The sequence below is a fragment of the Microcaecilia unicolor genome, chromosome 10, assembly GCF_901765095.1.
Source record: "Microcaecilia unicolor chromosome 10, aMicUni1.1, whole genome shotgun sequence".
Classification (NCBI taxonomy): Eukaryota; Metazoa; Chordata; class Amphibia; order Gymnophiona; family Siphonopidae; genus Microcaecilia; species Microcaecilia unicolor.
Genome location: NC_044040.1, coordinates 54,748,753 through 54,762,238, shown reverse-complemented (window position 1 = coordinate 54,762,238; position 13,486 = coordinate 54,748,753). Strand labels below are relative to the sequence as shown.

Here is a 13,486-nt window from a genome sequence, read left to right as displayed (position 1 = left end):
TAGAATGTATAATTTGAAATCTCTAATTTAGATGATTTCAGGTCATACGTGTATTTGGTGACGCAGTTCATTTAGGGGCCCTTTTACAAAGGCACGTAAGGAACTACGCGCATGCAGCTTGCGTCAAGTTGGCATGACCGCCCAGCTAGCGCGTGCGCCTGGCGGTAATTCTGAGTTTGGTGTGAGCCGAAAACCCACAGTAATCTGCAGTTGACGCACACAAGATGGTTACCGCATGGGTAACATATGAGCCCTTACTGCTAAGTCAGTGGGTGGCATAAAGGGCTCAGGCCATAAGTAGACACACACTGGTTTTCATTTTGCTGCACATCCATTTCCTGGCCCAAACCCCCCCCTCTTTTTTCGAGACACGGTGGAGAAATGGTCCAGCGCACGTCCAATACACGCTCCCACACTACTGCAGGCCAGTTTTTGGCACGCCTTTGTAAAAGGTCCCCTTAGGTAATACTGCTGAACAGCCACCATAAGTTGAAACATCCAAATGAGATATTTCAAGGTCTGCTATTTGTGCAGCCCACCTAGACTTTCAATTTAAATGATTAGCAACTGAATGTTGCCAATAAGACATGTGGAGGGGCATAATCGAACGCGAACGCCCATCTCCATGGGCGTCTATGTCCAAGAACGGGTACATGAAGGGGCGGGACAGACCGTATTTTCGAAAAAAAAATGGGTGCCCATCTTTTTTTTCGATAATACGGTTTGTGCCCGGCAAATGCATCGGATTTGTGCGGATTTGAGCTGGGCGGTTTTGTTTTTCAGCGACAATGGAAACCGAAGGCGCCCAGCTCAAAAACAAACATATCCAAGGCATTTGGTCATGGGAGGGGCCAGGATTCGTAGTGCACTGGTCCCCCTCACATGCCAGGACACCAACCGGGCACCCTAGGGGGCACTTGTAACAATTAAAAAAAAAAGTTAAATACCTCCCAAGTCCATAGCTCCCATCCCTTGGGTGCTGAGCCCCTCAAATCCCCCCCCCAAACCCACTGCCCACAACTCTACACCATTACCATAGCCCTTATGGCTGAAGGGGGGCACCTACATGTGGATACAGTGGGTTTTGGGGGCGGTTTGGAGGGCTCCCATTTACCAGCACAAGTGTGACAGCTAGGGGGGGATGGGCCTGGGTCCGCCTGCCTGAAGTGCACTGCACCCACTAACAACTGCTCCAGGGACCTGCATACTGCTGTGATGGAGCTGGGTATGGCATTTGAGGCTGGCATACAGGCTGGAAAAAAAAGTTCTTAAAGTTCTTTTATTTTTGGTGGGAGGGGGTTAGTGACCACTGGGGGAGTCAGGGGTGGTCATCCCCGATTCCCTCCGGTGGTCATCTGGTCATTTAGGGCACTTTTTTGGGACTTGTTCATGAAAAAAAAGGGTAAAAAAAAAAAAAGACCTAAATTCGTGCTAAAAATGCTTTTCTTTTTTTTTATTATCGGCCGAAGGCGCCCATCTCTCCTCAGCCGAGAAACACGCCCCAGTCCCATCTTCACTATGCCTCCGTCACACCCCCATCAACTTTGCCCGTTTCCGTGACAGATTGCAGTTGAAGACGCCCAAAATCGGCTTTCGATTATACCGATTTGGGCGCCTTTGCGAGATGGGCGCCCATCTCCCGATTTGGGTCGAAATATGGGCGCCCATCACTTTCGAAAATAAGGCTGATAATTTATCAAGTCACTATTCAGCTACTATAATTGATATTTTGCTTAAAAGATAACTGTGGCCCTTTTACTAAAGGGTGTTAAGCTGTAATGCATTGTTAGCACATGCAAACAGGCTATCACAGAAACACGTTAAAGCATTTTGCAATATTTTGCCTGTTTGCATGTACTAACCCGTGCATTAGCGATTTTTCAAAAATATTTTTGGGAGAGGGTGTAGAGTGGGCTTTCCTGCATTATCCAGCTAGCACGTTATGATTAAAATGCTCTTCGGAGCATGTAAATTTGATAATGTCACCCATCTACTAAGAAGATTGTACTGGCTCTCTGTGGAAACATGGTGCTATTTCAAAATTTGTATTTTTATATTCAGGATTTAAAATGGTCAAGCACCAAAGTATTTGATATGGCAAATTGAGTTCCCTCAAATAATGCACTCTGTGCGTTCTAAGGACACTCTGGGGCCCTTTTACTAAGCCCCATAAGCATCTACATGCACCCAACGTGCGCCAAGATGGAGTTACCGCACGGCTACCGCATCGCTCGTGCGGTAATTTCATTTTTGGCACGCGTCCGATACGCGTGTCTAGAAAATAATTTTTATTTTCGGACGTGCGCATCGGACATGTGCCAAGTGGCATTTGACATGCGTAGGTCATTACCCATGCTGAGTGTGCAAAGTTGCATTCCCAAGTTATAGAATAAGGCCACATGCATATGTAACTTAATGGAATAATTAGATGGTAATTGGCCTTAACAACCAATTATTGGCTATAATTGGTGTTATTTGGTGCTAATTAACTATAGTATAGGCTCCGATGTTAACATAAGCTGAAGAATTAACTAAATATATTGTACAGCAATGCTTATGTGTATATTTGCTTTAGTTTTGTACTTTGAAGACCTCAGTCAAATGGAGTTGTGGAGCATTCTTTCGTTCAAGCTGCCACTCTCCTATCGTCACCGGTCTTCATTCATTTTTTTTAATTTATTTTATCTTTCCTATATATTGTGTTTTCACTAATGTGCCTTTAAAAATGTGTATTAATCCCAATATATAATTTTTTGGGGTAATTTTCAAAACTTAGAAGAATAGCAGTAGTCTCAAATTAATTTACTTAACTTAAGCAAGTCGGTTCCAGTGTTTGTACTTATACGTTTCTCTCTTTTTGTTTTGCAGTGAGTATGTTTTTGAACACATTAACTCCCAAGTTCTATGTTGCCCTGACAGGCACTTCCTCATTAATCTCAGGGCTTATTTTGGTAAGTAATAGGCATGTTAACACGCTGAGTTTAAAATTTGCTTTTGTTGTTCAGAATATAGTGGTTTACTGATGTTTGTTTTTATCGGCTCAGATGGGCTTCTTTCTAGTTATTTCTGTAAGAAAGGGAAAGGGTTAAATGGGACTTGATATACTACCTTTTGGAGGAGTGGCTTAGTGGTTAGTGCAGTGGACTTTGATCCTGGGGAACTGAGTTCCATTCCCACTGCAGCTCCTTGTGACTCTGGGCAAGTCACTTAACCCTCCATTGCCCCTGGTACAAAATAAGTACCTGAATATATGTAAACTGCTTTGAATGTAGTTGCAAAAGAACCTCAGAAAGGTGGTATATCAAGTCCCATTTCCCTTCCACTCCTCCAGTCCACTAAGAACAGTGAGTTGGGCTAGATTAGTAGCCCTCTGTTGGGTATTTGGTAGGCATAAAATGAAAAAGAAAGCCCAACTGTGAGAATGTCAAGTGGTTGTGATTTACTATCACCAGAAACTTGAAATGCTGCAGTAAGCTACGTAATTTGCTTATAGTTAGGCATTGCTGATCATAACATGTAGGACAAATATTTGAAAACTGCTTTAAAACTGAACAACTTAGAGCCAGCTCCATGCCTGAGAGGCAGGGCTGTGCAGGGGCGGTCCAAGGCAATCTGCTGCCTGAGGTGGGGAATGAGATGGTGCCCTGGCCCGCGCCCCCCCTGGGTCCAATATCTCTCCTTTCACACACTCTCTCTCAACTTTCTCCCCCCACCCATCTTCTCCCTTCTTTCCTCAACTCCCTTCCTGAGTCTGCATCCTTTTTTATTTTCCAAAAGTCATCGTCTGCAGCGATTCCCATACGCTGCCTTGCTGCCGGCACCATAGAGAGAAGAAGTTGGTGCCAGCAGCAGGGCAGCATATGGGAATCACTGCCACCGCCGACTTTTGGAAAACAAAAAGGAAGGTAGACTCAGGGAAGGGGGTTGAGAAAGGAAGGGGAAGAAGCCAGACCGTGGCTGGTATGAGGGGTGGAAAGGTGCGATGCCGGCCCGGGATGAAGGTGAGATTCAAGTAGTTAGGCCGGCCGTCTGGCGGTGGTAGCTAGATGCCGTTCCATGAAGAGTGCCACCTGAGGCCCCAACCTCAGTTGGCCTAATGGTAGGGCTGCCACTGACTCTGTGGAAAATCTGTATTCAGTTCCCTAAGCCCGTGTCTGCTCCTCAGGCCAGCAGTGGTTGAAGATGCTATGGAGGCAGCATTCACAGCACCTGGAGAGGAAAATACATCTCAGGAGCAGCAGAACACCTTTTTGGCTGAAGGGACCAAACAAACTAACCTCTGCCCCCACCCCTAAACTCTCTAGTTGCTGATTCTGTGTTGGCCAAAATACTTTCCAAGCTGTGGCCCCAGTGGCCCACCCCATCCCACTCTACTGCCTATGGTCTCAGTCATTGCACAACAGCAGCACCTAGTGGATGGACATGTGAAGGACAACTCTATAAAGCAGGCAGACACATTTACACACGCATTACACATATAAATGTTTAGAATACTGACCTATATGAACATATGTGCAGACATATATGCATAAATGTCAATATCCCACCTAAACACTATTCTGCACTTAATTTACAGAGTGGATATTTGCAAGGGGGTACATGTGGAGATGGAGCATAGACAGGACCAGTGCATGTTTTCTAGCGAAAAAGGTACCGGTACTCAAATGCCAGGCCACCCTTCAGGGGTGGGGTGATCACTGAAGGACCCACCCCACAATAGCCAGGCCCCCTGCTACCAGTCACAGAATCTATGACAAGGCAGAATTGGTGTGTAGATCCTGAGCTCTTTCGTTAAAACTTGGGGTCCATAGGTCAATTTTAGCAGACAATGAAAAAGGTGCCGGTACTCTGTACCCCCAAGTACCCCCTCAAAAAAAGCCCTGGACAGGACATAGGCGGGGCTTGCACTTATGTAGGTAACTTACAGAAATACTGAGTGATATACATCTCTGCAGCTCAGGCTTGGTACAATTGATCTAATGAGAGTTTGTGTAATGGACAGTTGGTCTAATGACATTTGGTTTCAGGATACAATTCGTCTAAAGTCCAATTTGTCCAAAGAGACAATTTGTCTAAAAGTTAATTCATCTAATGGACAATTAGACTAAAAATTAAATAAACAAGATAAAGATGTGAAGTCATATGTTTGTTGTGTGGCAGATCATTTATTGAAGCCAGTAATGAGAATACACCACATGCTTTAATCTAATTGAGGCATTAACCCTGGAGGAAACTTGGTATCGTAATGCAATAGGTAAAAATTTAACTGAATGTGATAGAGGTGCAAAGTCACAAGTGGTAGATGTGGAAGAGTAAAGACTTCAGTCATGAAAAAATGTATTAAGGAAGCCAATTATTAAATATGACTGCAGCTTTGAGGTAGGCCTGTTCGTGAATGAGATGAAAACAAAAGCTGTGAACTGAAATTATACGTTACAATTTTATAAAAGTTAGAAACTATTATAAAAGTTTATGCTTCAAGTATAAAATTCAGAACTTCAGTTAATGATAAGTTAGTGCAAAAAGAGGTGTTTGGGGTAAAATATTTAACATAAAAGAACATAAGAATAGCCATACTGGGTCAGACCAATGGTCTATCTAACCCAGTATCCTGCTTCCAACAGTGGCCAATCCAGGTCACAAGTACCTGGCAGAAACCCAAATAGTAGCAACATTCCATGCTACCAATCCCGGGACAAGCAGTGGCTTCCCTTTTGTCCATCTCAATAACAGACTATGGACTTTTCCTCCAGGAACTTATCCAATCCTTTTTTAAAAACCAGATATGCTAACCGCTAACAGTTAGAGTGGTTTAGCAAATCTAAATAAACATAAACTCCTGAGGCAGGCACTTTAGCCGAAACACGGTGCCATGTCGAATCATTATCTTTAACATCATTTTATTTGTGGAATAAAGTATATATGATATTCTTCACCTTCCTGGTATCAGTGGAAAAGTCCTGTTGATCACGCTACTCTTTTGTTTGACTTGGTGCGTTTGTAGTGGATCCTGTTCCTCCATCTTGGTGGTCGACCTCTACCCTTTCTTGGAAATTATATCTCACAAATGAATCATAAATAAAATACAACTTGCGGGCCCGATATTCAACGTTTTGCTGACTCCTGCTGGCGTTATCCATGAAAATCCAGTGCCAGACCTTGAATTTCCAGGTGTATGGAGTCGGCAAAAACATACTGATTAAGTGTGATATTCAGCACTTCTAAACTATGGTGAACTATATAAAGATAGGACTGTGTTGTGTGCGGTCCTACTTATGCCGTTATCTTAGCAAACCACACACTAAAAAATATTTTTTAAAATTCTTCTGGGAGGAGGCATATCTGGGGATGGCAAGTGGGTGCTTCTGCGCTAATCAGTTAGCGCATCTACATTGTCGTGCACTAATTAACATGGGATTAGCGTGTGAGCCTTTACGGCCTACAAAATAGGTGACAGTACAGGGTTCACGTGCAAAGTTTTGATAATGGCCACACGCTAATGGCAACATTAGCCTGTGGCCATTAATTCAGAAAATGGAAAATGGGCCATTTTCCTGCTGCAGTAAAAATGGCCTTAACGTGTGGGTAAGACCTGCATAAGGGCACAGTAAGGCCCCTATTTACTGCAGCTTTGTAAAAGGACCTCTGTATAAGGTTTTATTGTAGGAATTATCTAATTGACTGGAGAATTAAGCTTTCAGAATTATAGCCATGTACTTAACAACAGTAAGGCCGCAATTCACAAGATTTTTCTAGGTAACTTTGAGAATTACCTGGACATGTTGTAGATTTAAATATTTTTCCTCCATCTGACCAAATAAAATAAACATCAATTTGGGTGTTCTGAGGGTATGGGTTGACTATCCGTGCTATATGGCTAAATTTAACCATCTAACTCAGGTTGTTTGACCTGAATTTAACTAGATATCTTTATATGATTATTTTTGGTCAAATATTTTCATTGGCCCTTCCACCAAATTGTTGCCACTGAACTTATAGGGCAACCAGATAAAGGTAACCAGCTATCTGTACCACTGACCATGCCACTCATTGTTGACCTCTGTGTTTTTCTTTGTGTAAGGCGCTGGTATTTTGCTAAAACAACCGATTCATTCACAGTGAAGAAGTTATGACGCTCATTTGTTGAGCGGTCAGTTTATGTAATGGAGTTTTGCACCAGCACAAGAATTTCTATCCATTTCAGATTAGTATTAGATTTGCACAGTTCCCTAAGCTTTGCCGTTCTGCAGAACTGAAAATGGCTGAAAGGATCAGGTGTGCTACAGAGCAACTGTTAATGGAACTACTTATCTCCACTATTTACACCAACAGAGACATGATTATTTAATAACTGCACCCTGGGCATTCTTTGGAAGGAAATGAGCTAGTCCCCCAAGCTCTGCTCACCTCAGGAGAAATCAGTACTTTTGTGTGCTGGTGGCTGAGAATCTATTCCCATTTCTATTTTCAACAGCTGCCAGTTGCAGCCGTGAAGAGCAGAGAGTTTAAAAAGCAAAGTGTGATCTTTTACGCTCTCATTTGTACCTTGTTTCCCCAGGAAACTCCGAGCTTGCACTTCATTGTAAAAAAAATCCCTTACAAATATATTGCATGTCTTGTTAATCATATATCAATTTTATTTTAAGTTAAATCCTGTTGGTTACAGTTGAGCAGAAGCTGCTTTGTGAGACACAGGAGAACTTGTCTTCCTGTCTCTATCTGTCTTTCTTGGTCTTTTCACCCTGTGTAGCCTTCCTTCCAGTGATCAAAGAGTTGAGTTGTATTCATTTCTGTTGTTCATTGGCATTGTTTTGTATTTAAGGTTGTGAATACTTTTGCTATGGACTTTAATTATTTTTATTACACTCCTCATGTCTAAGAAGAGCATGGGGAAAACTGAAGCTTCCATGGCACTCCTAGCTCAGCATTCATGACATTTTCCATTATTGGTTTTAGCGGCATAGCCAGACGGCTAATACTGGGTGGCATAAATGCGTGTGCCTAAATAATAGGGGAGTTGATATTCAGCTGGCAGTGGTCAGTGTTTTGATGACCGCAACTAGCTTTAGTCCCAGATATTCAGTGGTGGGCCATGCTCGGGCTCCAGCATTGAATGTCGGGGCATACAGAGCAGCACTTAACCAGCGGCTACAATGAACTGCATACAGATAAGACTGTGTTTTATGCAGTCCTCTTAGCCAGTTAAGGGCTGAATATTGACACTTAACCGGCTAAGCGCTGACTTCGCCCCAGGATGCCCACAAAGTAGCAGGATTCAGCTTAGGCGCTAACCTGGCATTTTCAATGGCACTTTCTGAATAAATGCTGCTGAATATGCCCAGTTAGCCGTGGTCAAACAATTTAAACGGCCAGGAGCCACTTCTGGCTATTTAAATTGCTTTGAATATTGACCCCAGGTGTGTATCTAATATGTTACACTAGTACCACTTTGATTGTTCCGAGAGACAGGGCCGCCGAGAGACAAAGCCGGGCCTGTGGCAAATATTGTTAAGGGTTCCACTCCACTGCTGCGGCTGCAGCCCTTCCCCCCCCCCCCCCCCCCGGTTCTTCTACTTGCCTGGACTCATTGAATGGCAGGCAGCAACAATCGAGAGACACTGCTCCAGCAGCCGCGGGCCCTTCTTGCCACGTCCTGCTTATGTAGAAACAGGAAGTTACTTCACAGGAGGCAGAATGCTACAGGAAGAAGGACTTGTGGCCGAGAGAGCAGTGTCTCTTGATTGCTGCTGCCTGCTATTCAATAATTCCAGGCAAGTAGAGGACCACGGGGGGGGAGGGGGAGGAGTTGGAACGGAAGGAAAGAAGCTGGATCTCACCAGGGCTGCCAGCACCAGGCCCCACTTGGAGGCTGGGCCTAGGGGAATCTTGCCCCCCCCTCTCAGCGGCCCTGCCCACAGAAAGGTAAAATATGAAATCCCATCCCCTTTCCCAGGCTTCCATTTTCCTTTATTGAATGGACGTCATATAGGCACACTCTAGGCACTTAAATATAGGCACACAATTAAAGAATTACTTTCTATTTCTGATGCTCAGCTCTGAGTACCCTTGTATAGGATGAAGTTGTTCAGTTCTTCTTTTGTTCAGTTTTGCACTTTTCTTACATTAGTCCCCAGATTCTATATATGGCACCCAAATTTGCACTCAACTTAATTGAGTAATGAGCCTTTAACTATCAATATTTGTGTGCTAACAACCAATTACTGATGTTAATTGGCACTCATTAAAATTTGCACGCATCTGGTTGCGTGCTATTCTATAAGGCATGGCACCTAACTCTTAATAGCGTCTAACTCAAAAGAGGGCATGGCCATGGGCGTGTTAGGGATGTTTCAAAAAAATTGGGCGCTTATTTATAGACCACAGCCTCTGTGCGTCTAAGTTGGAGGGTGCCATCATTTATACCTGGTTTCAGCAAGCATTAAGTCTGGCTCCTAAAGTTAGGTGTGGGAATTGGCACTATGCCCTAGTTTTAGCTCAGTACTATTGTAGTGTTTAAGATCTAACTACTGGTAATTTTGCATAATGACTGACTCAAAGGTCTGTCACAACAATTTGCTGACCTACAGTATTTGCTCAATTTAATATCACTGGATTCACCAGGATATTTCTGCTCACTCTAGTATAGAAATCAAAAACCACTTTCATCCAGTAGGATTTAGCCTGTAGACTTAGCAATCTGATATAGCAGCACCAGACTTAGGACCTTGTACTTTTCAAGGATGAAGTTTTGTAATGTTGTCAGGTGACATTTCTTAGAGAAGGTCATACAAAACATCCATACATGCAGCGACCAAAAACCAAAACTTCCTTAGCGTCTCAGCCACATGAATCTGTACAAATGGGTTGTGTCCCTTTTCCACCAGCAGATGGAGGTACAGAGCTGAGATTTCCAGTAACATCTTCAGTTATAGGCAGATGTTCTGCTGGAACTTTCTAGTATTTCTCTACCTCCAGCTGATGGTAAGGTTCTTTAGGCTGGTTTAGGCCTAGCTCCCTGTTATACAGGCTTTTTGGCCTACTGCTATGGTTGAGTTCATCAGCTGCGGCCAGTCCTTTTCTGTAATACATAATGCACGTCTTTAAAAAGCAGCATCAGTGCAACTGGTTAAAAAACCAAAACAATTGATAAAAATGTCTAACTACATTTTCGCTAATTGTTGATGTTCTCCAAACCCTCAAAAGACTAATAACACTAGCAACTTAGGAGTTAACAAAAAACACAAACTAAAAAACTGGTGCTCAGTACATTGGCAGCCCTTTCAATTACTCTGGGTCTATTAGCATCCCAAAGAAAACCTGAGAACTTATGGTAAGAATTACAACAACTGGATGGATGCACACAGCTGCCCTCAGGAGAACCAAAATCAATTGAAGCTGTAGAAATTAAAAAAAAAAAACCCAGCAGATCTTATCTTCAACAGTGTCTCCAACATAAACTACAGCTATAATGCTGTCATAAAAGCTATGGTGAGCTTTAAACGAGGACCTTTGCCACAATGGAGGCTAACTGCCAACTATCCCAACCCCCGCCCCCCCCCCCCCTTCCAATCAGGGCTCACTTCTGCCATACTTAACAAAAATCTGAAAACAGCCTTAAAAATTGCACCTTTTACAAAAAAGGCATGTCAGTGATCTCACAGCATGTATGCACTGCTAATCATTCAGTTAATCCAGGTACCAATGTCCAGTGAAGACACCTTGTCTAAATTCCAACAGCTCTTTATTGCACAGGTAGAAAATTAACAGACACCTACTGTAGTCTGTAGAAGGGGGGTGAGGGAAAAAAAACAAAGAGTTATCTAGCAGGCAAACAGGCCTGAGTCTGAGCCAACAGGAAGGCCCATGTCAGTAGGAGCAGGGAACATGTGACCAAAGGGGCCAATAGCAGCAGAACTACAAAACTGAAGAAAGTAGCAATCTATAATATAATAGGCTCGATTTTCAGCCATTTAAGCAAGCTGGAGAGGCTCCGGCCCCTTTAAATTGCTATGAGGCGCCCAACCACCGATATTCAGTGACACTAAACTGGGCATTGCTACTGAGTATCATCTCTGACCGTTCAACAGAAAAGTGGGCAGGTCAGGGGCAGTACAAGCGGCAACACAAAGGTGAATCCCAGAGTTATGCAGGTGAAGGTGCTGTCACCTGCATCACTCAATGGCCTAATTTAGGACAACTCATAAGCTGTCATAAATTAAGCCGCTGACCGATGCAAGTGTCGACACTGAATATCGGGCTGGCACCTGCATAACCCCGAGCCCCCTCCTGCTCTCCCAACAAAGCCACATTTGGTTCTATGTGGCTTACAGAGGAACAGGGTACATGAGGCGTGAGGTACAGAGTACGTGAGGTGTAGCTTACATTGTGTTATAGTTGTGAGCCGTAGGTTTACAGTCTGGTGGGGGACCTGTTGTGGAAGCATATAAATAGAACAGCAACGCTTTATAATAACGGGGTTATCGTGGGGCCTATACTAATGGTGCGAATATTAAGTAACAGTAGATAGAAAGCTACGAACATCGCGTTTCGTGGGTGTCAAGGAACCTAACTGTAGCAACAGATTTACCATGTAGTGGTATCTTTGTTAGGGCGAAGTGAAGGAATGCTGTTAAAGAGTCAGACAGAGATGGAGCACAGTCAAGTATCGATGTGAGTTCCAGAGGAGTGGGAACCTGGGCCTGGCAAGCAGGGAGGTGAGCGCTCCAACTTCAGACGCTTGTTCTTGTCAGTAGAATTTTGAAATGGTGTGATTTTAGCGTTTTGCCAAATATAAGGTAGTTGGTTATCTTCCTGATGTTTGAGGGTAGGGTGTTCCAAGATCGGGTTGCGAGGTAGGAGAACTTTGTGTCATGGAGGGATTTGTAGATTACTCCTTTGCAGTCCGGCAAGTGGAGCAGGAGGTAGTTTTGTGCATCCAGATGCCCCCTAATTCTAGAAAGTTGTGCACCCAAATTGGCAACTAAAGCACAAACTTGTGCATGCAAGTTATAGAATAAGGTCAGTTGTGCACTGTGACCCACCAGCTGGGTCAGGACCCCAGGGATCTTGGAGGTTAGGATGTAACCAGTTGCTATACCCAATAAAAGCAGAAAAAAAAGCTTAAAATAAGTCCTTACCTGACAGATGTGCCATCTGCTTCCGGCAGAAATTGTTCTGCCTTCTCACTGGGGTGATTGGCATGCAGTTTAAACCAGTTTATAGAGCATTACTAGGAGAAGACTCAGAACTCTTGAACCAAAATCTTCTTTAATGCAGTCATCAAACAAAGGGAGGGGTATCTGAGAACAGGATGTGAGAGACAGGCTCAGCAGCTGGACAGTTCAGAAAAAAAAAACCTTGGTGCAGGCCACAGGCAGTCTATGAGTGCCACTGCCTGGATGAAGACTGGAGGTGATTTTAAGGTACTCGGGGGGGGGGGGGGGGGACGGCGGTGTGAGACGCACCCCGTTCAAAGTTCCTGGCACTGTTATACACTTAACTTTAGATGCTAGCACATTCACCAGCTCAATGCCTAGGAAGGAAGCTGTGTCCTAACACTTCCACTGGAGCCAAGGACTACCTGAATGGAGTTGCTGTTCCATAACGGAAAGCTACCCAGCCCGCTACTTTAACCTCTCAGTATCAGCCCACCCACTGACCTAGAGAGCTGCCTAGTAGATAACCAGGCCTTCACAAGGTTTGAATAAACAAAATATCATTAATTTATTTATTTAATTGTTTGTTTGTTTGTTACATTTGTATCCCACATTTTACCTATTTGCAGGCTCAATGTGGCTTACATAGTATCTGGTTATAACAACTTTCATTCACTTAATAGTGCTGCTCCCTTCACCTTCCAAACAGGAACCTAATGCAACAAACGTATTTCTTGGCTTCCCAGCACAATTATATAATAGAATGTCAACTAGAGCCTCAGGGCCAGCCCTGTCTGCTACAGAAAAGCAGATTCCATTCAGGCAGTCCTTGACTCCAATAGAAGTGTTAGAACCGGGTCAAGCCCACTAGGGCATCCCATAGCGCTGACAGTACATAGTCTAATGTAATAATGAGCTGATAATTGGTGTTAACGAGTAATAATAGGCTATAATTGGCCCTAATTGGCACCAATTAGCAGTTACACATATAACTACTCTTAGTTGCTATTCTATAAGTTATGCGCTCAAATTCCAGAATGCACAACTTCGAGGTGGGCCTAGGCAGGTTGGGGGCATGTCAGGCAGTTAACGTGCGCAGTTCGTAGAATATTAGCATTTACGTACCTAACTGCCTAGAGTTAGGCACAAGCATTTACACCTGCCGTTGAACTGGTGTAAGTACTGCACCTAAAGTTAAGCATGTTTTAGTGGCATAGAGGGGCCTCATGCCGCCTCTATCCCCCTCCCCAGTTCTTTAAAATCACTTCCAGTCTTCGCTACGTATGCAAAACACTGACCTTGAATGGATACGCCACTGGTGTGTAAATGCA

The 13,486-nt window shown here is 43.7% G+C and overlaps 1 protein-coding gene across 1 annotated transcript in view; it reads left to right on the top strand.

The window, feature by feature from the left end:
- Positions 1-13,486, top strand: part of ST7 (suppression of tumorigenicity 7) — a 261,962-nt gene that overhangs the window by 130,039 nt on the left and 118,437 nt on the right. The window contains 1 exon segment of the mRNA XM_030216373.1: positions 2,869-2,951. Coding sequence (XP_030072233.1) covers positions 2,869-2,951 — 83 coding nt within the window.